At 35.9% G+C, this 27,497-nt stretch overlaps 1 protein-coding gene across 1 annotated transcript; it reads left to right on the top strand.

Moving 5' to 3' along the window:
• Positions 1 to 1,094: 1,094 nt before the first annotated feature.
• Positions 1,095 to 27,427, top strand: MRAP2 (melanocortin 2 receptor accessory protein 2). The gene is made up of 4 exons (XM_003769248.3): positions 1,095 to 1,174; positions 1,667 to 1,800; positions 15,611 to 15,710; positions 25,276 to 27,427. The coding sequence occupies exons 2-4, from the start codon at positions 1,674 to 1,676 to the stop codon at positions 25,664 to 25,666; spliced, it is 618 nt and encodes a 205-aa protein (XP_003769296.1). The 5' UTR covers positions 1,095 to 1,174; positions 1,667 to 1,673; the 3' UTR covers positions 25,667 to 27,427.
• The last annotated feature ends 70 nt before the right edge of the window (positions 27,428 to 27,497 follow it).

Here is a 27,497-nt window from a genome sequence, read left to right as displayed (position 1 = left end):
CTTGTCCTCTGAAATCAATCTCAGTCATTGCCTTTAACTATGTTTAGGCAGCTTTGGGTGTTTTCATTTCATTACATTATTGTAGCTATTACCTATGACATTCTCCTTGTTCTACATTCGTTGGTTTATGTCAATTCATACAAGTCCTCCCATGTTTCTCTGAATTCCGTGAGGAATTTGTCATTGGCACAATATTTCGTTACACTCATGTACCACAATTTGTTCAGCCATTCCCCAACTGATGGAAATTTTGTATCTCAACTTTTTGCTTCCATTAGAAATGGCTTCTATTAATGTTTTTGTACATATAGTAACTTTTTTTTTTTTGGTGATCTGGAAATTTGACATTGATGCAAAGGACTATGATTAAATTAGATATTGGTATTCTAGGATAATATGAATGGATTTTGCCATGGAAAAGCTGACTTTTTTTCTTAATAGATTAATAGAAACGCTTGTACTGCTTGATACAATTAACTTTTTGTGAGACCATCTCAACAATTTATTCTCTCCTATGGAAGTTATTGAAATTCAGTGATTCTATTTCGCACATCTCCATTATTTTATCTACTTTAATTTACTCTTTAAATTCTCAACTTCTTAAACCCTTATTTATCTGATCTAATACTTTTATTTGATTTTTTTCCTTTCAAAAGTATAAAGATTTTTATTCTTGTGCAATGGAATGAGAAAGTGCTTTCTCCCCTTTGGCCAAAAGTAATAAAACTATACTTTGATTAAACTGAAAATCAACTACTTTGAGTTAATTGTTCATTAACTGCTTAATTATGAATTTTGCTTTCAAGTTCCCATCTTTTATGCTTCTCTACTATTTTTAGATATGATCTTTTAAATTTAGATCACTTGTTTGTTTGGTGCTTGGTGTAGTTTAATGGTCTAATATTCTGGTCTAAACATAATTTCATTTAAATTGATTTCTAATTTCACCAAGATCTTGCTGAATAGGGAAGCCTTCCCTCAAGAGTTTATATGAATGAATTTATCTAACATGGTTTTGTGTATGTGAGTTCATTTCTTGCTTTTCTAGTCCATAAGTAGAATATTGTCTCGTTGTCAATGGGGATTATTCTTAGTTTAATGTGTATATCCTTTCCACACAGGAGGTGATACATATTTATTGGATTGGATTGTTCTACCCATCTTTTTATATTTAGTAAGTACCTGATAATTTTAATAATCATTGCTTTATAATCAAGTTTGATATTTCATTGTACTAGGCCATTTTAATTCTTACTCTTTCCCCCATTATTTCCTTTTAAATCCTTGACTTTTAATTCTTAAAAGCTACCTATGTTAGCTTTCCTACAAAACATATTTTGTTTGTTTTGTATGAAATATAAATATGCTTGCTTTATTTATATGATTCATACTTTATTACCCAATTATAAATCAGTTGCTATTATTGGTTTTAATTATTGTTCATTTCTCTATATGCCCTTGACATGTGGAAGAGGGTTTTTTTTGGTCTCTCAGAGAGCAGGGACAATGTGTAACAGAATTTGTAGAGTACCTTGTATCATTGAGTTACCTTATCAATGATTCAAGAAGATAACCTTTTTGAATTAAGTAAAAATACAGAGAGTTTATTCTTTGCTATTGTCGATGACTTAATAGATTCTGTATTCATTTTTATTCATTTGCACAGATAAGAGATGTCTGCACAGAGGTTAATTTCCAACAGAACATCCCAGCCATCTTCATCCAACTCTGATTATACTTGGGAATATGAATATTATGAAATTGGACCAGTTTCATTTGAAGGCCTGAAAGCCCATAAATGTAAGTCTTGCTTGACGAGTCTACATTATAGAATTGGAATATAAATGACATTTTCATGCCTTTCCTTCTTCCTCAGTCTGTGAAATAGCTTATTTTCATTCTTGTTTATTATGACTGCTTTTTTCATTTCTAATTTGGGTGATGTGTTTTCTCTTTGTTTTTTTACTAGTACATGAAAATCTGTTAAAGTGTAAATAATCATGAACGTGTATTTAATTGTTTTTTTTTGTTGTTTAAAGTTAAATGCATGATCAATTCATTAAATGAAATAGCTCAATAATGAATTGTCTCATATAATGTTGTTTCTCTTCCCTTCATCTCCATTCACCAGCCCCTAAACAATTTTTTAAGAAATCTGATAAAGAAATAAAACCCCAGACCTGTAATTGGTCCTATAAAATATTTTTGAAATGAAACATAAAACATTGGGTTCTGGGATAACATGGTCACTCTAGTCTACTCTGTGCAATGGAATTGTCCAGCCAGTTCAAGTTTTTTGTAAGCATTCTGTAGTGTATAGATCTTTGGGGAGAGGATAGGGAAAGATTTATTTATTTATTTATTTTTGAATCTTCAGAGTCTGGAACATTAGAGACACTTAATAAACACTTGGTGATTAAATGATCCTTTATAGAATAAACTTATTAATGACAATTCACATTTGCACAGTGCTTTAATGTTTGCAAAATGCTTTTTTTGGGTGCAAAGCTTTTTTTTATTTTCATTTTACAAATGAGGAAACTGAAGCTCAGATAGATTGAGTGACATGTCCATGGTCACACAAGAAGACAGAGGGATAGGAACTCAGGTCTAGCGCTGTCATCATGCATGTAAAATCTGCTAAAATGATGATAACCCCTTGAATATCATAAAATTTCAGCTTTAGAACTGGAAGGGGTTCAGGGACCATCTTTTTCAATATCATTTTTTGATGAAGAAAGTGAGGTCTAAAGTCACAGAGATGGTGTCAGAATTGAGATGTAAACCAACCTACTCTGACTAGAGCTTTTGTTTTTTCTATTGCATTGACTTCTTAAGAATGTAAAAGGAAGATACCTCCAGGGGACAGAGAGCAAAAATAGAGCATTTTCCATGCTTCTTGTTCAACCTTAAGCCAAGAACAAAACCTAGTATTTGGCAGCCTGCCTGATTTAGATCATTTTGTCAGCTGATAGCCAGCAAACAGTTGTGTGAAGCAAAATCCACACAGAAAACGACCATGAGCCCATGACTTGAAGGGATTGTTGCTTCTTGTATATAATGTCTGACCTTGAACACCCTTCTCAGAGAAAAAAGTCTGGGAGTGTGTGTGTGTGTGTGTGTGTGTGTGATTGGAATGACTGGCTGAGATTTCTTTCTCCGTGCTACAACCATGAATTGTTAGGGGAGATATTGGTATAATTAATGATCCAGCACATAGCATGGAATGCCATCCAATGAAAACACAACCATTCCACAGCCTGATCCTAAATGAGCCCTGGCTGCCAAGAGGAAACATTATCCTTGTTTCATTAAGCACAATTGTGGTAACAGAGGAGGACCCCCAAGCTGCAGAGAGAAATAATCATCATCTCATGTTCTTCCTGGTTTCTTCAATAAGAACCGCTCAAATGTTTGAGATGATGCTTGCAGCTGGCTCCAGCTGGAATTCACATTCATACCATGCACCAAGGGTTTACAAAGAGCAACCCTGTGGAGGAGACAGACACCATTAGAGCCTGCTTAGAGCCCAAAGTCCCTGGAGTTGTGGATAAAGGCATATCATGGCAAATCTGAAAGAGATGCCAGGGGCAGATGGAAAGATGGAAATGTGGTCTTCCTGACTCAGTGGGGCTTAACAGCTAATTCTTGGGCGATGACTATGTCGGGAGCAGATATCTGATTTGAATTTCCTAAGTGGAAAGTATTTCTTCAATAACAAAGCATCCATCCCTCAAATTAGTGGTGGGGCTGGTAAAATAAAGTAGTATAAGTTAGTGGAAGTGGGATTTGTACTGAAATCCTTATTTCATCATTAATTACCGTGGACAAGTCACAATTAACCTAATGAAATAACAACAATTAAAAAACTTTGAAAACTTTGAAAGAAAAACCTCAGAACTCTAACCAAAACAATGAGTACTAGTTACTTAAAAAAAATTGGAACCAATTTTTCTTATTTATATAAAAAAGTAATTATACTAGTAACCTCAAAGATCACTTACATCTCTGAATCTATATTCATGCATATCAATTCTAAAATGAAAAATGTAGAATTCCCTATTTTACAAAGAAGGGATACAAAGATAAAACCTGATCTTGCTGTTTTCAAAAGTCATTGTTCACATACCTGTATGTGTGTACATACATACATAACTCCTAACTAAAATTCCATTTCAAAGTTTCTGGCCAGAACATTGACTTTTTTCAAGAAGGAAGGAAGAACAACACAAGAACAATATCCTGCCTTCTACCTGAAGCCTTTCTTAAACTCTCAATTCCAGTGCCCATTCTCTTGATTATTTCCTATTTATCCTGCATATAACTTCTTTGTATATATTTGTTTGCATGTTTGTCTCTCCTGTAAGTTCCTTGAGGTCTGAAACTGTCTTTTGCCTCTTTTAGTATCCCCAGAGCTTAACAATGCATCTGGCACTTAGTAGGTACTTAGTAAATGTGCGTTAATTGATTAATTAATTACTAGTTGCTAGGTGAGAGGTAGTGGAGCTGTAGTGTTTAGGAAGTATATTGTTAGGATACATCTTGTTGTATCAGAAGAGGAAAGCTTGGGAGTTCAAGTATTGACTGAACACATATTGGCTGTGTGGCTCACAGAAAATCACTTAAAATCTAGGCCCGCAGACAACTAATTCTTTAAGATTACAAACTACATGTGGACCATAACATAGCATTTACATTCTTTCTATTGTTTGCTTGCATTTTTGTTTTTCTTCCCAGGTTATTTTTACCTTCTTTCTAAATCTGATTTTTCTTGTGCAGCAAGATAGCTGAATAAATATGTATATATATATATATTCTATTTAATATATACTTTAACATATTTAACATGTATGAGGCTACCTGCTATCTAGAGGAGAGGGTGGAGGGAAAGAGGGAAAAAATTGGAAAAGAAGTTTTTGCAAGCGTCAATGTTGAAAAATTACCCATGCATATGCTTTGTCAATAAAAAACTATAATAATAAAAAAAATTATGTATCTATATATATCTATGTATCTATATATATAAACCCTCTTAGTTTTCTAAGGAAAGCTAACACGTACTTTATAGAAATAAAGAAAAATACTTTATCCTCTTTAAAAAAAAGATTACAAACTACAAAGGAATTGCTTTTCTATGTTGGTAAAAGGAATTTCCTCAATTAGAACTTTTCACACTAATGAAATCACAGGTACAGATTACCTCTCCTCTCAGAAAAAAGAAGGTATAAAAAAACAGATGTTCTCTGCTCTTAAAGAACTTCCAAGCTAATGGGGGGTAGGGGATACAGCCTGAACACAGGCATGAAAATCTGATAAGTTAAATGTAATAGGCAAAAGAGAAATTAGCATTTTAAAAAATTTAGAGGAAAAAGATCAGTTTCAGTAAGAGTATGTCTGTGTGGGATGTGGGGCATGATATAAAAAAGACTTCATGAAAGAGATGGTACCTGAGCAGGATTTTGAAGGAAGAGAAGGGTTTCAATAGACAGAGATAGGGATGGGGGTGAGATGAGATCAGGGAATTAGAATTCACTTGAAATATACAATATTGTCAAGGAATGCAAAATAATTATATAAAGGTAATCTGGAGCCAGACAGTGGAGAGGCTTGAATTCCACATTAAGGGGTTTATATTTTATCCTGGAGGCAATGGGGAGCAGTTAAAGACATTTGAGTAAAACAAAATGGCATAGTTTGATCTGTGCCCAGGAATACTGATTTTGGCAGTTATGTGAAGGATGAATTAGAGAGAGAAGAGTCTCTGAGTAGAAAGATCGCCTAGGAGACTACTCCAATAGCCTAGACTAAATGAGTTAGGGTTTGGGTAATGTGATTAGGGAGAAGGGAACAAATACAAAAACTATTATTGAGGTAGAACTGATTGACCTTGGGAAATGATTGAATGTGGATAATGGAAAGAGAGAAGAATTAAAAAAAAATTATGGTTTGATCCTTATCTCTATCTTCTATGTAGGTCATTCTGTGTCCAAGCTAAATACTTATGCTCTTTACCCAACTCTCCGTTAGAAATGTATACCTGAATATCCAGATAGTTCCTCAAACTCACATGTCCCAAACTGAACCTACCATCTTTTAGAAATTTTTTTCTTTTTTATACTTAATAGTATTTCCCTAAATTACATGTAAAGATAGTTTTCAACATTCATTTTTGTAAGATTTTGAGTTACAAATTTTTCCTCCCTCCCTCTCATCCTTATCCCTACGACAATACAGCAATTGGGAGACAATAATCTGACATAGTTTATACATATACAATTACATTAAACATATTTCCATATTAGTCATGTTGTGAAAGAAGAATCAGAACAAAAGGGTTTGAAAAACCATGAGAAAGAAAAAACAAAGTGAAAATAGTATGCTTCAATCTGCATTCAGTCTCCATAGTACTTTCTCTGGATGAGGCTAGAATTTTCACCATGAGTCCCTTGGAAATGTCTTGGATCATTGTATTGCTGAGAAGATTAAAGTCTATTATAGTTTATCATTGTACAAGGTTGCTGTTACTGTGTTAACTCCCACACCTGCCCCTGCTTCCAAGTTCCCCTATTTCTTTGAATGCTACCACCATTTTCTTAGCCACTCAAGCTCACAGCCCAGCCCAGGAAAAGTGTTGGCTTTGTGATCATTTTCCCTGTTTTGAAAAATAAAAATATAAAAAGGTAAAACATAATTAAATTCTATGTCTGGTCTGGGGCTTATGTGAGGAAGAAGGAAGATCTGAAGAAATACTAAAATCCAGTAGAATAGAAATGAATAAGTAATAAAGAGAGAAAACTCAGCATTATTAGACACTTGAAACTACAGAGCTGTCATTTTTTTCATTTATATCTCTTTTTATTCCATTCAATTGAAAGTTAGAGTAAAAGAAAATAAATGATTTTGTCATGATCCATTCCTCTTGAAATTCGTCAGGGCCATTTCTCTCATTCTCTCCAATTACACTGTACAAGCATGTCTCAGTATTTCATTTTTAAAGCTGATGAGGTGAACTGATTTGGATCTCATATCAGGAACATCGTGAGAGCTTTATTTGCTTAAAACCAGAACATATAAATTGTTAGAACTGGAAAAATCCTTAGAAATTCTTTAGTCCAATTCCCTTAAAATCTTTGACCTTTCTGCTTCATTTGAGTTCTATGGCCCAGGATATAGTACAATGATTTCACTTGAGACAATATAGTCAGTTAATCATCCAGAATTTTTTAAGGCACAAACTATGTGCCAGACCCAGTGGAGCTTACTTAGCTAGGAATCAAGAAACCTGATTTGTATCTCCAGGTCTATGAACTAGTTGTGTGACATAGGAAAAGTCATTTGACCTTGTTATTCCTTAGTTTCTTTATATAATGGAGAGGTTTGACTAAATGATCTCTAATGTCTCTGCTGGTTTTCCTACTCTGTGGAGAGGAATTACTAACTGGGAATCCAGTGGCCATGGCTATCCATTTATTCTTGTGGTATTTCTGCCTGTGATTCATTTTATGAATGAGAATACCATTATTAGTATGGTATTCTCCATATCTTAGTATGGCCTCTCCTATTTGGCTTCAAAATCTCTTTCTAATCTCTAGCCTACTGTTCCAGGCTTGTTACATCACTTTCTATCTTTTGTACATTCTGCATTCCAGCCAAACTGGTTACCTTGTTGTTCCCCACATGTAACATTCCCATCTCCTCTACCTGCATAGTCTTTCTCTTGAACCTAGAGGATACTCCTTCTTTACCTCTACCTCCAAGCTACTTGTGTTGTTGTTCAGTCATTTGAGACTCTTGTTTTTTTTTTTTTTTTTTTTTTTGGCAAAGATATTGCAGTGATTTTTCATTTCCTTTTCCAGCTCATTTTATACATGAGGAAACTCAGTTGAATCTGATAAAATGTTTTATTTGATGAAAACAAAAATAAAGAAAGCATCTAAACAAGTATGAAATACTGTAGGAGCATTAAGTAAACAGGGTTAAGGTCCCACAACTAGAGAATGTTTGAAGTTCAGATTTGAATTTGGGAAGTTAAGTCTTCTTGACTCCATCACTCTATCTGGATGGGTCTCTAGGCTCCTTATTCCTTTTAAAAAACTCATGTCAGATGCTACCACCTACCTAAGGCTAATATTTCTAAAGGCTAATGATTCCCTGAAGTTACTTCATACATAGTTAGTTTGTGTGCATGTTGTCTCTCCAATAACCAGTTGTTTCTCCAATAGCCAGTATGACCCCTGAGGGTGGAATGATTTCATTCCTCTTATCTAACAGTATCTAGTACACAGTAGATGCTAAATATATGCTTGTTGGTTGGTATGACTGTTTTTCATGAACTTCTTAGGAGCTAAAAGATGGTAAAGGCAAAATTAAGGCAGTGGGATGGAAGAGAAGACCAAGGGGGAATAAATACAGATATTTTGTGGACACAGATTTTAATATTTTTTCTTTTCCTTTTTTCTTTTTTGAGGATGAAGTCAAGAAAGATAATATAAAGACTTAAGTTGCATTGTAGTTACAGGTAACATTGTAAGGCTATATTGGCTGCTTTGGTGGTAGGTGGTGCTAGTTCTGTGTTTTCATTTGTATAGGAAATGCCTATTAACTAATACCCTCTATTAACCTATGTGAGTAGCTTCTCTAAGTCTTTGGACTTAGAGTTTAATGGTAAAAATATGGCATAGTCTGATCTATGCCATACAACTAAGTGGTTAAATGACTTGTCCAACATATGTCAAAAGTAGGATTTGAACCCAGTCTTCTTGATTGTGAGGTTGGCTCTATCTTCCATGTCATTCTGCTTCTAATATTAATAATGATGGCAAATATGGAAATTGAAATTTACTGCCAACTCAGAGGTCAATGATAAAATAGTAATACTGTTGTGTAGTATTGTATCTCAAACATTAATCTCAAATGTTGAAAGTCCCCAGAGAGCTTTTAGTGTGTGTGTGTGTGTGTGTGTGTGTGTGTGTATGTCACTAAAGTCCTTGTGTTTTTTTTTTTTTCTTTAGGGAGTTTATGGAAAAGTTAGGAATACCCACGCTCCATTTCTGGTAGGGTGATTTAAAAAAATTCCTTTAACTCTAAGGACATGTTTAAGAATCTTAGATAAAACTTTCATGCATCTGGTAGGAACATGAACCAGGACAGTTGTCCTTATCACTCTATGCCACTGGTCACAGAATTTAGTCCATTCCTCTCCTTCAACAAAAAGTCCTATGCAACCTTGGATTGGCAGGAATAAAGCCCATCCCTTACTATGACTAAAGCAAAGAGCTCTGATAAAAACAGATATAAAGAAAGCATCTGAACAATTATGAAATATGAAGGAGCATTAAGTGATGTACTGTGAGCTTCAGACTAATTCTAGTGTGTCATTTCACAATATTCTTCATGATCTAGTTAATCAACAATATTTACTGAACACCCACTGGGTACAGAGCACTGTGTGCTGAGCTGTATCATTTATCTCTGTGACAATTCTTTGCAATCTCTGTTTCCTTTAATGACTGCTCATTTTTCTTCCCTAGGAAGAAAACCTTATTTCCATCTGTCTTGTTAAACTTCATAGAATTTGAGAATTGAATTTTGTTATTCAGTCTTTTTTCAGTCATGTCTGACTCTGTGACTCCATTTGGGATTTTCTTGACAAAGATACTTGCCATTTTTTCCCCTCTAAATCATTTTAAAGATGAGAAAACTAAAGAAATCAGAGTTATATGCTCTGCCCCAAATCACACAGTTAGGAGGTGTCTGCAGCTGGATTTGAACTCAGGAAGATGCGTCTTCCTAAATCTAGGTCCAGTGCTGTAGTCACTAAGTCACCTAGCTGTTGAATTTTTTAAAATCACCTAATGCAGCCCCTCATTAGTTTGTGGTTGGAGAAATGAACTGATCAGTCCCAAATAACCAAGATAGCTAGTGGGAAGTTAATGAGCATTCAACTTTCTCTCAGTCCAGAGTTCTTTTCACTAGTTATTCTGTCTTCAAATCTTTGTAGCATCTCCCCTCTTGTCTCTTGGATCCTCATAAGATCTATCTTAGATTTGAGGCTGTGGATTGGGTGAGCATCCACTCCAACCCATAGTTCTCCCAAGAGCTTCCAACCTCCCCATCCAGTAGGTTTGCTTGTACCAACCAATAAGAAGATATGTTTAATGAAACAGTGTGGCAAATGAAAGGCAAAGGAATTCTTTTCATTTCCCATCCCCAACCCACCATGGACTCAAGAGACCATTTTCACATAGGTTGACACAGCATCAGCGGGGGAAGGCACATGTGAAAAGAACATACAAAGCCAGGGAACATACATGAAACACATACAAAAACACATGCCCAAGGGGCGTGCATAAAGAAGAGCATGTCAGGAACATGTATTAGCAAGACACATTCATGAAAAAACACATATATTGAGATGTATCTAGGGATCATATATGGGGAGTATAGAACAAATACACTGAAAAGTTTGTAACTGAGGCATAATAATAAAGTTTGTGAACTGCTGGGGCAGTTCATAGTTCTAAGAGTAAAGAGCTGACTACTGTACTCTATTGTGCTTTTAGGATGTTTTAGGCCAGAATGGCATCTTTGAAAGATTATTTTAGCAGTTTCACAAAAGGTAAAAGAGATTACATGGATTACATGAAATAGAAAAAGGTTTGGCCCAAACCAAATCATCCAGCTAGAATAGAATTCTGGCATAGCTATCAAACGAGAGAGAAAAACCTTGGCATTAAGGGTCTCTCATTAGGGTCTTATAGGAATATGACTTCATTGGTGTGGAGAGAGCCTGAGAGACCTCCCTCTGTCAATGCAGGCTGGCACCTACTCTGAAATTTATAATCTTAAGATTCTGTCTTGAGTATGGTCAGACTCAGTATTTCAACCCAGATCTTTCTAGCTTCAAGGCTGTCTCTCTATTCACTATGCCATCTTACTTGTTTGATATCCAAAATATAAAGAAAAAAAAACAAATATCTAAGATGAAGAGTTATTCTTCAATGGTTGATTAAAAATATGAACAACCAATTCTTAATTACATAATTATTAATTAGGATATTAATAACCATAGGAAACATTGTTCTAAATCACTAAAAATAAGAGAAATTAAAATCAAAATAAATCCAAATCTTCATTTTATAAGTCACCAATTGGGAATAATAACAAAAGATAAGAATGGCAATATTTGGAGGTGTCAATAGAAAACCAAGCATGTTAACATTACTCTTGGTGAAACTATGAATTAGTCCTACTATTTACCATAGCAGTTTGTAATTATCCTAAGAAAAAGACAATTTCCATATTTTTTCACCCCAGTAAGACTGAGCTTTCTTGTCCTTCCAACTTATAATGAACTGGAAAATTGTTTCATTTCATCTCTTCATAGGCTCTATCATTCGAGACTATACAGAGACTTGAATTTATGTAGTTTTTGAGGGAAAATGGGAGAGCATAAGCAGCTTCACTCCACCATCTTGGCTATGCTCTGAAACTGAACCAATTTCCATATTCTTTCACCCAACTATCCTTATGTTCCAGGGAAGTTCCATATATGTCCAAATATTCACAGTATCATTTATTGTTGTAGTTGAAAACAAAGTAGATGCCCATCAACTATGGAATGAACAAACAAATTGTGGTATTTAATATAATGAAATAATACTGTGCTCTAGGAAAAACTTCTTAAACTGTGTTTCATGAGGTCACATAGCTGAATGTGGGGGTCTTGAAATTATGATTTATTATCAGCAAATGTTTGATTTGTATACCTATTTTATATATTTATATAGCCAAAATCTTGTAAAAATTTCTCAGGTGAAAAGTGGATAAAGTTTAAGAAGCCCTCCAATAGGAAATGATGCATATGAAGAATCCAGAAAAGCATAGAGATATTATATCAACTCATTTTTTAAAAATTTTTTTATTTTTTATTTACAAGTTATTTGCATGGGTAACTTTACAGCATTAACAATTGCCAAATCTCTTGTTCCAATTTTTCACCTCTTACCCCCCCACCCCCTCCCCCAGATGGCAGGATGACCAGTAGATGTTAAATATATTAAAATATAAATTAGTATATCAACTCATATAAAATGCAGTAAGAAGAATCAAGAAAATAATGTGCATAATGACTACAACAAGATACCTAACTATCTATCTATCTATCATCTATCTAACTATATCTCCCTTCCTCTCCCTAAACAACAAAGAGTTATGAGGGCCTTTTGGGTAGTGTGCAAAGGAGTGCAGAGATAGGGAGAGATGCAAGATATTCTATGGAGGTGAAACTGATAAGACTAGTTGGTTATAGGAAAGTGACACCTCCTATTTTAAAGAAATTCTTCCTTAGATTGAGCTGAACTCTGTAATTTCCACTTATTGGTCCTTGTTCTGATCTATAGGGCAGAACAGAACAAATGTTATCTTTCTTCTACATTAAATCTGTTTGCTACAGCATCCCTTCAGGCACTTGTAAACAAAGTTTTAGAAGCAATAAAAACCTGGCTTATTTAGAACCCAACCAACTAGAAATTCCTTTATTCACTGAATCTTTTTCTATATTTGACTTTGGAGAAAGAGGTTAAATGAAAGTAAGACAAACTGATATAAGGGATTCATTCAAATGAAACAAATAAACAAATCAAATCAGAACTTTCAAGGACCAACCTTATTCCTACAAGGAGAATTGATTTTCATGACCATGACCCAAAGCACCTGTAGTCACTGAAGGATTTTTTCCAATATGGTAGCAAAGCAAACTAATGTACGGTATATTTGTTGAGTAACAGAGGTCACAAAAAAACAAAACAAAAAAGAGTTTTTAAGGACAGCTCTTAATTAATTGAAAAATTCAGTGAAACAGAGAATTTTGCCATCTGAATAGTCCAGTTAATTGATGTTTTCCTTTATTTTAACATTTGTACTTATGTAAGCTCTTTGTAATCTAGCTCCCTCCTACCTTTCCATTCTTCTTACTTTCTACTCCTTAAAACACTCTCTTCTATGTAGAATCTGGGCCTATTACACATAACACCCCTTCACACATTCTCCTGCCTAGTCCAATTGATTACATTCCATCTCCTATCTCGATGGTTTTGTGTGGGTTGTCTCTCACTTTACTCCTTCATGCCTGAAATCCACTTCTTTCCTCACTGCCATTTCTTGGAAATCCTAGCTGCTTTCAAAACTCAGCTCAAGCTCTATTTTCTCCAAGAGGTCTGTCCGATTTATCCTTACAATTGCTAATGCCTTTCCCTAAAATGACTTTGAATTTAAATCTATGACTCTGGGTAAATTTGTTTTCAAAGATTAATCCTGTCCCTTTCTCCTGACTTGCATTTCTTCCTTTACTGAAAAGCCTATTTTTCAGCCTTTTTAAAAAAGTTTGTTTGCTTTTTGTTCTGCCATTTATAGGAAACTGTTGTCTTCAAAATACAACAGTTTAGAGACTGTTCCTTCCTATATTGATATGTTTGTATGCCCTCTAAAGTTAAATTGAGGTGGGCGAAAGCCTGAAGTATGGTTAAGCATACAGAAGAGAAAAGTAAGAGATTGTATGCTGTAATATATTCATCTAATAAATTGTTTGACCTATCAGCTGGGGACTCAAAATTAACAAAAGAGATTTTATTCATATTCATATAAACTTCCACAGTGGAGAATAGATGGGCCTGGACATCTACTGGACAAAAGATCCTAAATAGATAGATAGATGGACAGATAGATAGATAGAAAAATGGATGATAGATAGATGGATTCATAGAAAAATAGATAATAAACATATAGGCAGAAAGATGGATGGATGGATAGAAAGAAAAGTAGATTGATGATAAATAGATAGATAGATAGATAAATAGATAAAGAGCAAATATTTTAAGTCCTGTGTGTCAGGAACTATCTTAACTGCTGGGGATACAAATACATAAAAATTTCTTTTTTCAAGACTACATTGTAATAAGTAAAGGAAAAACATAAAGAGGAGATGGGAAAAAGGGGAAGGAAGCTGCTTGGTCCTGAGGGAGAAGGGTCAAGGCTGTAGCTAAGGAGGTGCAACAATCCAGAGAGAGTTGAGCTCAGAAAAATGAGGACAAAAGTAGCTCCTCAGAGGTTCCTTTGACACTTTTGATTTTTCTCATCCTTTAATTTTGTAAGGTTTAAGGATTTTATCTCCTTATCCTCCACTGGGAGGAAACTAAGCTGGTAATTGGTGAAGAATAGTCCTTTGCTAAAATGAGGAGTAGAGAACAAAGGTCACAAAGGTGGGGCAGCCAAGAAGCTGCTGTCTAGTTGTAACCTTCTTATCTCAAGGTATATTGCCACAATTTCTTTTATTTTAAAAAATCGAACTTCATTTACTCATTTTTAAGATAGCCACACTCAGAATTTCTGCCTTGACTGGAAATGTTATTTTCTGAATTGTAGGATTCCATAGTATTGAACTTATTGAAGCAGGACATAATTTGAATTCAGTCAGTAGATCTGACATAAAGTGGAAAATCTAAAACAAAGAACAATTTCTATAACAATTAGAACTATTCAAAAGTAGAATGTAGAAGATGGAATGTGAGGACGTGGTGGGCTCCTTCTCTCTAACCATTACTGGGTATATTATTGGTCTATGGTAAAGGTAGCTAGTTAGCACAGTGGAAAGCATGGTAGACCTGAAGTCAGGAATACCCAAGTTCAAATATGGCCTTAGACCTTAAGCAAGTCATTTGATGTCATTTTCCTTGTCTGAAATTTGGGGATAGTCTCTGCTTCCCAGGATTGTCTTGAGGATAAAATGAGATATTTGTAAAGTGCTTTGTAAACCTTATACAAATGTTAGCTATTATTGTGTTATCAAGGCCAACCCAATGCATATGAGTTGGACTAGATGTCTTCTAAGATCTACCTCTCAAATTCTGTTATTCTTTTTGTCCCCAAGGCTGCCATTTGATGGCAGTGGGTAAATGGTAAATATAATTATAGCTTGGATTTCAAGAGGATGTGACCTCCAAAAATGTCATAGCAAGTCAGGGATGGGGCTGGAAATAAAATAATTATTGATTCCTTATTAGACTAGTATGCCATGCTACTGGTAAATCATGAAAATAGTCATAAAGAACTAAAACCAAAGACATTTAGTGGTGTTTACTGAGAATTTGATGGCCTCATATGCAGCCAGCTTACACAAACAACACATTTAATTCCAAAGAAATGATCTGTGGGAAGGTGAAGAATTGAGGAAATATCCTTTTCAAAATTTCATTAAAATTTTTTACTTTTCATGCTTTGGGTAGAGGCAGACAGTACTTGAAGTGGTCCAGTAATACATCTTTAACAGCTTACCTTATTATGTTTGTATTATCATTTTGCTAATATTATCTCATTGTGTTTTCACATTAATCCTTGTGAGGAAGACACGTTAGGCTTTTTTTTTTAAATCCCCATATCACAGATGAGGAAATTGAAACTCATTGAGGTTGAGATACTTCTTCTGAGTCAGACAGTGGCAGAGCCAGGACTAGAACCAAGGTGTTCCTATGCTTTTTCTATTACCAGTAATGATGATTATTCTCCATTAAAAAGCTGAGATGAAATATTAATTCATTTATCAACTGTCTTTCAGATTCCATTGTCATTGGATTTTGGGTTGGTCTCGCTGTCTTTGTGATATTCATGTTTTTTGTATTGACCTTGCTGACCAAAACAGGAGCACCACACCAAGAGTAAGTCTAAATGTTATATAGAATAAGCCATATGCCACAGGTTGCAATCTGCCTCATTGGAGGGGGTTCCCGCATAAGGAATTCCCTATGTAAACCTTAATAATGCTTTTGTTGTTGTACATCTATGTCTAGCACTTAAGACAATGCTTGATACATAAGTGCTTATTACAAAATTATTTTTCTTACCAAACATCTGTTAAATTTTCCTTTCTCCATAACTAAAGTCTTTTCTTCTTTTAAAAATTTTATTTTATTTTATTTTTTTAAATTTTAAATAGTATTTTATTTTTTCAAATACATGCAAAGATAGGTTTCAACATTCACCTTTGCAAAACATTGTGTTCCAAATTTTTCTCTGCCTCTCCCCACTTGCTTCCTCCCCAATACAGCAAGCAATCCAATATAGGTTAAACACACACAATTCTTCTCAACACATTTCCATATTTGTCATGCTGCACAAGAAAAATCAGATCAAACGGGGTAAAAATATCTAAAGTCTTTAATGGGTAGCTAGATGGCAGAATAGATAGAATGCAGGGCTTGAAGTCAAGAAGACTCATCTTCCTGAGTCCAAATTTGGCCTCAGACACTTACATAGTAGCTCTTTGACCTTGGCCAAGCCAATTAACTATATTTGCTTCAATTTCCTCATCTGTAAAATGGGTTTGACAAGAAAATGCCAAAACACTATAGTATCTTTGCCAAGAAGACCCCAAATGGGGTCAAAAGAGTTGGACACAACTGGAAAATGACTTAAGCAACAAAGAAGTCTTTAACAATTTGGAACAATCTTCTCTTTTCAGAACTATCTCATATTACTACCTTGTAGGTACTTTGTACCTACAAGGTTAAACTAGACTATGCTTTGACCCCAACTGCACTCCTGAACATACCCTCTACTTTCCAGTGCAACTTTGCACATTGTATCTATACCTGCAATGTGCTCCTTCTCCTTTTTCAAATGCTGAATTATTGTTGGTTCATAGTTGTTAGTCCTTTGTTTGCAAAGAGGAGCAGACATCAAGGAGATGATGCCATGACATGCAAGTTAGTTGGATTTAAGTGAGGGTGGCTGTGCAAAGTCACTAGCCTTTCTCCTCCAGAGCCATCTGTGGTCATTCTGATTTACGTCTTGCCATTTGATCCGGTGAGAGATCATGGCCTTTTTAAGCTAAGGTCTTTAACAGGCCTTAGTATGACTGAGGCAATGCCAATTTAGTGATAAAGACTAGGTAAGAAATAAGGCAAAGAACTGGGTAATTTGGGTTTAAGACATAGTCCTTAAAGAAATCTAGCTACTAAATTCCAAGATATCTTGGAAGGTTTCAGCATTCAAAAAAAATTACATTTATTTGGGCAGAACACCAGCAGGGTAGGGTATGATACTCTATGTGGATGAAAGGAAGGAAAAGAAAAGGAGACGGAGAGGAGAGATAGAGGGAGAGGGAGAGGGAGGGGGGAGAGAGAGAGGAAAGAAAGAAAGAAAGAAAGAAAGATAGAAAGAAAGGAAGGAAGGAAGGAAGGGAGGGAGGAAAGAAGGAAAGGAAGGAGGGAAGGAGGAAGGGAAGGAGGGAAGGAGGAAGGAAGGAAAGAAGGAAAGAAAGAAGGAAAGACAGAAAGACAAAAAGGAAGAAAAAGTCACTGTATTGTCCAACTGAGCAGTTCATTTGGGTCTCCAGTCCTCATAAAAGTTGTTTGTTTTTTGTTCTCAAAGAGGACCATGACAACAGAGAGTGATGCTATGACAGTCCCTCCTCAAGTCTCACATAGACTCTAGACCAGGCCTGGAGTCAGGAAGACCATGGTTCACAACATTCTGGCCAAATTGCCTCAGTGCCCCAGGCAGCTCTCTAAGACTATATAAATTGCAGAAAAAAGTACCAAAATGATAGAAGATATTTTCACACTGGAAAACACAGATTTGGTTAACTCTCTCCTTTTTGTGCCTCCACTCTCTCAGTAACCCATCTAATTAAAAAAAAATTCATTCTGATACTCAAATAGATCAATAATGTCATTGATGGAACATTGATGGAATGATTCAAAATGTTATCTAACTGTACCTGCCCGTGTCCTCCTATAACTGTTACCAGGGATCTATCCAACCACTTTCACTTTCTCCAATACCAGTGGATATCATTGGATCCAAGGATCCACTTTTTCCAAGAATTCTAGTGAAAGTTAGAGACCGTCAATTCAGAAATTGTGCTTCCTTTCTGAATAATACAGTCACATGTTGACTTTCAGTAGGCTAATTTAAGGCCACATTTGAGTAGTAATATCCAGATACACAATGGAAAGAGACTGCTAGAGTCACAAGTATCACATCATTTTATAACTGACAAGCTTGAAGTCTAGAAACATTAAACCATGTGACTTGGGCAAGTCACCCTACTAATTATTGATAAAGCCCAAGTTTTCTTGGTTCTAAATCTAAGCTTATTCCTTTCTACCATGCTTCAGTCTTCCAATTCTAAAGTTATTGGTGTTCTATTTTATTGTAATGTGCAATCAGCCAATGAAATTATCTTCCATTCCAAGGTCAAGTAGGTTAATTGAATCCCAAGCACCAGTGGATTCTGGGAATCTTTCAGTTTATCTCATTGATCACAGTACAGGCAGTTTCAGGAGTGACACAATTACTGAAAACTAAGTGATCCTTGGCAAGGCAGGAGAGAGAGAGGAAGACTGCTATTATAAAGTTAATGTTGCTTTCTATAAAGCTATTAAGCAAAGAAAACTGCAGACATGGTAGTTTTTTGCCATTATACAGGAAAATACTTTTCTGAGAGATTTTATGGAAAATGAAGTAGTATTTTTCTCTCTCTCTTTTCATCACGAATTCTCATGATGTATATAAAAGAAAGGGGCTGAGATAGTTTTTTCATTTTTTTGGATTTCATATCTGAAAAATAAAACCATCCACCTTCCAATTCATAGAACCATAGTACTATAGACACCAAGCTGGAAAGCACTCTAGTTGTCATCAGTTATGAACCTCCTCTTTTACAACTGAGGAAACTGAGGTCCAGGAAGGCCAAGTGACTAATCAAACATTTATCATACCCTCTTTCAGTTTTGACCACTGATATTTTGTGCACAACAAAATAAAATAATATTATTTAATTGTATCTCATCCTTGATTTGGAATACTGAATTCTAGTTCTTATGAACACTGATAGATATGAAACCAAACTTCTGTATTTACTTCTCCATAAGCTGTCATTCATTCCTTTCCTTCATCCCAAAGTCTAAGGAAATCCATCCCTGGAAACCTTGATGAGGAAGAAGTGCATTCCAGACAAGAGGAATACAGAGAAAATACTTGGAGTTTTGTTTAAGGAATAGCAAGAAGGGCAATGTCAATGAATCACTGTATGTAAGTGTGTGTGTTGTACGTGTGTGTGTGTGTGTATGTGTATGAGTGTGTGTTTGTGAGTGAATGAATGAGTGAGGAAGTGTATTCCAGACATGAGGAATACAGAAAAATTGCTTGGAGTTATTTAAGGAAGAGCAAGAAGGCCAATATCAATGAATCACTGTATGTAAGGTGTGTGTGTGTGTGTGTGTGTGTGTGGTTGGGAAAATGGATTTAAGATGTCAGGAGACCAAAAGTGTATTTGGTATGGGAAGGAGGCAGTTCATGAAGATCTTTGAATATCAAATAAAAAAATTTATTTTTTGATTTAAGAATTTACTTTTGAAATTATAGGGAACCAGGTAGAGGGTGCATATAAATAAATGCTTGGGAAAATGTTTATTATTTCTACCATTTCCTTTCTCTACTTCTGAAACCATATTCAAACCAATTTTGCCATTTTTGCTTTAAGGGGGGGATCTGTCAATTCACTTCCCTACAACTCACTTCCTCTCCTTGTAATTCTTAGGACCAAAATATTCTGTCATGACCACCATTGCTCTATGGTGGTTATCTCCCCCAACTAGAATATAAGTTCCTTGAGAGTAGGAAATATTTTTACTCTTTAACTTTATATTCCCTTACTATGTGCTAGTAAATACTTCATAAATGCTTTCTTCATTTTTATTGATTCAAATGCTCCCACCCAAGAGCTCTGGTAAGACAGTTGTGAAAGTGAACTCTAACACAGAGATGCCCCTGAATGGAAAGACAGCTGGTCCTCGAGAAGGTTTCATTATACTCCAGGTACAAGCAACCATAAGAGCAATGTGTAAACTGTTCTTTGTGGATGGTCAGCTAAGTGATGCAGTGGATAGAATTTAGGTATAGAGTCAGGAAGACTGCTTCAGATACTTCATAGCTATATGAAGTCCCTTCACATTGTTTGCCTCAGTTTTTTCATCTGAAGAAGGAAATGCAAATCATTCCACTTTGCCCAAAAACCTCTCAAAAAGAGTAACAAAAAGCTAGACACAACTGACAACTAAACCACCACAACAACCTTTTAACAGTGTTTATCAAAAGTAATGTGTGTCTAGAAGCATGCGTTTAGCATATGACATGACCTTGACCTCAAAGAACTTATAACCTTGTTGAAGAGAGACTAAATATGACTAAGCATTCAAAATGAGAGAATAATATAACTGTCTGTATTTGGTGCATTATTAATTTTTGTTAATATTTATCATCAGTCATTAAAATAACAGAATATTCCTGGAAAAAAGTTTTCTCTATGTTTTTGAATTTTCACTGAACCAAGAAATCTCCAAAGTGCACAGGAAAACTGAAGTCCCTAGAGATGATGGTTCAAGGAATTCAGGTTCTGCTTGGTCATCACCCATCTTATGTTGGTTGCATGCTCCAGAATTAATTGTCAGCTTGAGGAAACTTTTCTCTGCTAAAATCCTCCTTTGATATTTTACCATATGGAGATAACCTTTGGGGCCTCAAAGACTATGCCAAGAAATCACAAGCTCTGGCAAGACCCACCAAACCATGGAAAGCCTTCATGGATGGATATAATGGATTGTTTGTCTATATCCCACAAAGACTCAAGTCTAATTATGCTCAGAAAAGCTTATCACAAGAAAGTTTGCGGGAAGATGACAGATTATTATTCTTATTATGGTCCCACCAAATCACGAATATGATATAGTATGGTTTAAAGAACTGCAATTTGCCCTATTGATGTGAGTACTAGCATTGTTGAAATTATACTTTTCGAATTAGTGAAGCATAAGAAGAAGAAGAATACATATTTGGCAGGGATGATTTTAGTAGTACATTGAACTCCTGACATAGAATGTCTCTCCAAAAATGGGCTCAACAACTTATCTATGACTTAGAGGTTGTTTTTTTTTTTTTTTAAACTTATTTATTTATTTTTAATAATAGTTTTTTTATTTTCAAAATATATATAGATAGTTTTCAACATTCACCTTTGCAAAACCTTGTGTTCCATATTTTCCCCTTTTGTTCCCCCAATCCTCTCCCCTGGACAGCAAATAATCCAATATATGATTACGTGTTAAACATGTGCAATTCTCTACATTCCACAAATATTCCACAAATATCATGCTGCATAAGAAAAATCATATTAAAAAGAAAAAAAATGAGAAAGAAAACACAAAGCAAGCAAACCATAATAAAAAGGTGAAAATATTATGTTGTGATCCACATTCAGTCCCCACAGTTCTGTCCCTGGATGCAGATGGCTCTCTCCTTCACAAGTCTATTGGAATTGATCTAAATCGCCTCCTTTAAAAAAGCCACATCCTTCAGATTTTATCATTGCATAATTTTGTTATTGTTTTGTACAATGTTCTCTTGGCTCTATTCACTTCACTTAGCATATGACTTAGAGTTTTAAAGAGTTGCCCAGGAGAAAGTGAGAATTTAAATGATTTATCTACTGTTGATAAATCATTTAATCAGCATGCATTTATTGGCTCACCATGTGCTAGTTATTTATGCTAGACCCTAGGGAATACAAAAAGAAAAAATTATTTCCCTCAAGAAATTTATGTCTATTGGATGAAATGTATGCACATAAGCATATACAAAATAATTAAAGGTAATTTTTTTTTGGGGGGGATGAGAGGCAAGGCACTAGGAACTTATGGGGACCAAGAAAACCCTCATGTAGAAGGTAGCACTTGAGCTGAGTCTTGAAGGAAATTAGGGATTTTAAGAAGCAGAAGTGAGCAGGAGCAGATTTCAGCAAGAGACTCAGTACTGCCTTTGTAAAGGTATGGTAAGGTCCAAGAGACTGAAAATCACTTTCCAGGAACAGTACAAAGGACATTTTGCCACAACTTAAGAATGTGTGAGTTAGCCATGAGAGCAGTCAACTCATTCGCATGGAATTAGTTTTTAAATTTTTCATAGCAAAGTTGTAATTCAAAAAGCTGGAAACTATGGGAAGATTAAATAAGGAAAATTGAGTTCATAACTGCAGAAAACAGATTTCTTTTTTCCCTATTTAAGGGAAATATGCAAAAATTTGCTGTGAGACACCACTGATGAAGAAGAAAAATCATTTGTGAAGAAGCTAAATGTAAACAAATAATCTGGAAAATAAATTAGCAGGAAGAATTCAGCTACTGATTGGAAAAGAGACATAGCTTTGTGAACTTTATCTCACAATGAGAGTTGAATTCTGTTTTAATTTGAATTTATTGTCTGCCAGCATCCTCTAAACTAAAGCTTGGCAAGAGATGCCTTGTTCTTTGCTCCCTCTTACTGTTTGAGAGGGAGAACTGGGGTGGAAGTGGGAGGCAGAACAACAGAGTATAGGTTTTAAATAATTTTGCAGTCAACTCTGTTATAAGAAGAGGTTCTGAGATAATTGGACAAAGTTGAATCCCATCAAGTGAAAGAGTTGTCTGGACTTATCTTCAATACCCAAGTGATTTTGCTGTGAGCTTTCCTTTCCTTTCTTTTAAAGAGACCTGGCTGGAAAGAAATGATTAGACCCAGAAGAATCCTCATTTGTCTAGATGGATAGTAAATCTGAGGAGCTTGACAATTTTTGTGATTTACAAGGAACTGCTGGTTACTACAATAATGTAACAGTTCCTCTGCACCTTGTTAAAGGTAACCATTAGTAAAAAGAACTTGTTACTACTCCATCAACTGATAGAAGACAAAAGGGAAGTTAATTCTTATACTATGAGAGGTGAAGACTGGCAGAGTAGTAGGGAAGTGGTTCTGTGGGGTACAGATTATTCCTGAAAGCCTTGATATCAAAACATTGTGAGTTGTCTCAGTTATGTGGGTTTCCCCATTCATGACCTTGCTGCTAATATGTGCCCATTCTTTTTCATGGACACTGTGTATCTGGTAGGAGAGTTTGATTCAGGTTTATGGGTGGACTGTGACCATTTCTACCTTATATAATAACTTTTGCTTTAACATTAAGTAAATATTTTGAGTTAATGGTGTTGGGTTACAATCTATGAAAAGAAGCAGCTCAGGAACTACAATGGTAAGTAGTAATTGTAATAAATAGCAATAGTAACAGTGTATCTTTCCCCCACCCAAGCCCTTAATAGAGTAAACCCTAGCTGTCTGAAAGAATAGGGACTAGTACTGCACAATACTAATCCTTTTCTGGTAAGCCTAGATCTATGAGTGTGAAGGTAGGTTGAAGTGAGCCAGTCAGTCCAGAGTAAGGATTACTAAACTACCATTGTGGTTCAGCAGGTAGGTGGCACAACAGGTAGAGTCCTGTGCCTGGATTCAGGTATTCAAATTTGTTCTTAGACGTGTAATAGCTGTGTGAGCCTTGGAGAAGGAAATAGCAAAGTACTCAGGTGTCTTTGTCTGGAAAACTTCAAATGGGGTCACAGAGTTGGATGGGCAGAACAACAAAATGTTGACATTTGCATTTGCATTTTCAGGACATCAGTAATCAATGGTTTCACCTTGGTCTCAACAAGAAAAGGGAAAAAATAGGTCCATCTTAAATACTTTTAAAGTGATGTTTCTTTCTAAGAGGCTTTGAGAGAGGTATTTCATAATTCTCAGTGACAAAATGAGCCATATAGCTGAAATACACAGTCAGAGCTCTATTTGAGAAGCAAGGAGAATTAGATTATCTGATTTTTTTAATACTCCTATGACTCCATCAGCCAGAACAGAAAATGTCAGATCAGAGGAAGATCCCTTATTGAAAAGAGTGATCAATACTCAGTCTGCTATAGCCTTCTAGCAATGAGGAATTATGTGGACCTAAGTATTTTAAATATGTCTTTCATCAAGACTCTCAAAGTTCACTTTTTTTTCCCAGATACCATCTTATCTCATTAACTCATGGGGAGACTAGATACTCAGTCCCTGTATTTCAGAAGCTTTTAACCTCCTAGGAGAGGATATGAGTAGGAAAATTCATTTTTAACAGGGACAAAAAAAACCTACTTTCATTTACCTTAGAGCACACAATTTATTGGCATTTCCCCTCAATGATTTTCTTCATACTTTTAGAGTTGATTCACCCAATGCTTATTGTAAGGCCCATGAAAATATTCAGTGATAGGGGCTGAAAACACTTTGATGAATGGAGAAACTGAGGTTAGGGAAAAGTACTTATTCACATTTACCCAGCTAATCATCATGGTGTAGTGGATCGATTCTTATTCATCCTTCAAGATTAGCTCAAATGCCACCTCTTCCATAAAGCCTGCTTTGATTCTCTCTCCTACTCCCAGTAAGCATCTGGAGTTATCTGTCTCTCTCCTTCCTCCCTTCCTTCTTTTTCTCTCCCTACTCCCCCCCCCCCTCCTTCTCTCTCTCTCTCTCTCTCTTTTTCCTCTTTCAGCCATTTAATCAAAAGGTAGGGGGCTGAATGAATAGAGCATTGGGCCTGGAGTCAGGAAGATTTGAGTTCAAATCCAGTCTCAGATATTCATTAATTTTGTGAGTTTGGGAAAGTCATTTAGTCTGGGTCTGTCTTAAACCAGTGGAGAAGGAATGGCAAACCACTCCAGTGTCTTTGCCAAAAAAACCTTATGAACACAATACTAGTGTGCTATGATCCATTGGGATACAAAGAGTCAGAAATGATTGAACAACAATAGCAGCTATGCAGTGCATTATGGTTTCTTAGTGAGCTTGGTATTTGTTTTTGTATTCCCACAGTGATTCAGGAGGGCCTCCTTTTCACATAGTAATACTAATAGTTAATTATATATCGCACTTAGTAGATGGTAGGCACTGTGCTAAATGCTTTAGGATGGTTATCTCATTTTGTCCTTACAACTCTGAGTTAGATTACTTTCAAGCTATTATCAGCTCCATTTTATAGAGTAAATTGCTTCCTATTTTGAAAAGAGTAACTTGCAGGGACTTTAGCTTTCATTTTCTTGTTTTCCAATCAACCAATTAATGAATAAGCATGTATTAAACACCTACAATAAGCCAGCATGAGCCTAAGGATACAAAGGAAGGTAAAAGTATGGTCCCTGCCCCCTAGAAGTTCACTTTCTAATGGAGAAGACAACATGCAAAAATTGTACATTGAAGACTTTTGCAGTGGAAATGAAAGCTAAACTCGAGTTCAAGCACTGTGCTAGGCGCTGAGGATACAAAATGTGGAAAGGAATGATATATAGTATATATGATTTTGCCTTTTCTTTTTCTTTTTAGAAATGCAGAACCTCCTGAAAAGCATTTTCAAATGAAGAGCTTTGTTACAGACTTTGGAAGGCCTCGGGAGCCGGATAAGGTATTTTCTCGCTCAGCAACTGCTGAATCCAGATCTCTCTTTCACTGCTACATCAATGAAGTGGAACAGTTGGACATGCCAAAGATAAGTCACAAAGCAACTGCTGTGGATGCTGATGAACTCTTTCAGGAGGGGTCCAGAAGTAGCGGGAGACCAGAGGAGGACGACTTGACCCAGATGACCAAATTCAACATCCCCAACTTTGTCAACACTGACCAAAATTCCTCCTTTGGGGAGGATGATCTCCTGATTTCTGAGACACCAGTTCTAGAAAACAAACCAATACAGACCTCCCATGAAGTCCTAGATTAAGGAAGATTCGCTAGAGGACAGAGTCTTTGTAATATGATAGATCCAACTACTGCTTAGCAAGGGATTTTCTTCACAGGCAGCTTCAGATTTGTTTCAGGGTTGTGTGTGTGTGTGTGTGTGTGTGTGTGTGTGTGTGTTTGTGCTTGTGGGTGCACATATGGCTAAAGTACAAGTCAGTTCAATAGCAAATTTAGTACTTACAAATCTCCTAAGTTTGGCTTTTTGGACTTTTTTTGGGGGGAAAGTATTGAGATCCCATTTGGTGGATTGGAAATGGTTTAATCCCATATATATTGAGAGGTAGACTATATAGTGGAAAGGGATTGGATATGGAATCAGGAAGCCCCAGTTTCAAGTCCTCTCTCTGACATATACTGGCTGTGTGATCCTAGACACGTTAGTTAACTTATTATTCTAGACAACTCTAGGAAACTGTGAATCTAAGAAAGTACCATCCTGCTTTGGTAGGAGTTTCTCATCCAGGAGTTCATCCCTTTTATGAAATCACAGATCTACTTCCTGTCCTATGTATTATACCAGTTGCTGTAAGTCCTTATAGGTAGGGCTGTCTTAAGACAGTGGGAATGAATGAATACCCTGTCTTCTCCTGTTCTGAGAGTCTACCAAAAGGACCTTATCGCTGTGGGCCCTTTGCCCCTTCTGCCCAATTATTAAACATAGCTCTTTGTGTAGAAGTATAGCACGAGACAGCAGGAATACGCCTGAGGGATGAGAATCCATTTTCTAAGAACATCTCAGTTGGCCATAAACCAGAGTCAACTGCCTTGTGCTACACCAGGTGTTCTTAGGCAATTGGATATACATGTAGTAATTTCCCTAAAGAATGAATGGAGCTGGGTGATGGAGTGGCTGATATGGGGCTTTGTGACCATGATATAAACATAATCCTGCCTCAGACACTTGTTAGTTGTATGAATCTGGACAAGGAATTAAACTCAGTACCTCGGTTTGCTCATCTGTAAAAGGGACTGATGATGATTATAGGAATTACTTCACAGGATTATTGTGATAATCTATGAAATAATATATGTAAAGTGCTTTGCACACCTTAAAGTGCTTTATAAATGTCAGCTATTGTTATAACTACTGTTCCTATTATTATATTATTAAATGGCTTTAGGATATACCTGACCAGCATTCCTCCTTCCAAGAAGGTGCTCAAGTTAGTTTGTATGGCTTTTAATAGGGCTGTTTTCTGCTTCTAACCCTACTTAGTATCACTGTCTTCTCATCATTGTTGCCATTTTCTATAAATCAATGGAAAGCATTCCTCATGGGTCAGTTTTCTTTACCTGGCTAAAGCATGAAGTTGGGTATTCTTGCTAGGGCAGAGATTTTTGACCCAGAATACCATGGATGCTCTACACAACACCAACAGCAATGCCTTCACATCCCAAAATATCCTGCATGTGGAAAGCAAGCCTGCCGTCTGGGACAGAAAGCAATTTAGCTCATTCAGTGGCCTAGGAGGCTGGCTGCTAATTTGTAAGGACATTTTTGTTATGAAATTTTTCACCGCCTGTGATGAAAAACAACCCCTTCCTGCCTTGTACTGAGTGTAAAATAAACGAGTTCAATTGCATATTACTTTGCTGCTCAGCTATGACACCTCTGTATTTTTTAATATGTTGTTGGGACATGATGCCTCTCTCTTGGCTCTTTATTATTTATTTCGTTTGCTGGTCAACGTGAAAAAAACATAATGTTTTATACCAACGCATTTCCCTGGCTTTTTTTTTAAACAGGAGAAGCAAGATGGCACAGTGTATATAGAGTGCTGGGCCAGGAATCAGAAAGATTCATCTTCCTG

This window comes from Sarcophilus harrisii, chromosome 4, assembly GCF_902635505.1.
Source record: "Sarcophilus harrisii chromosome 4, mSarHar1.11, whole genome shotgun sequence".
Taxonomy (NCBI): Eukaryota; Metazoa; Chordata; class Mammalia; order Dasyuromorphia; family Dasyuridae; genus Sarcophilus; species Sarcophilus harrisii.
This window is presented reverse-complemented; position numbering and strand designations above follow the sequence as displayed.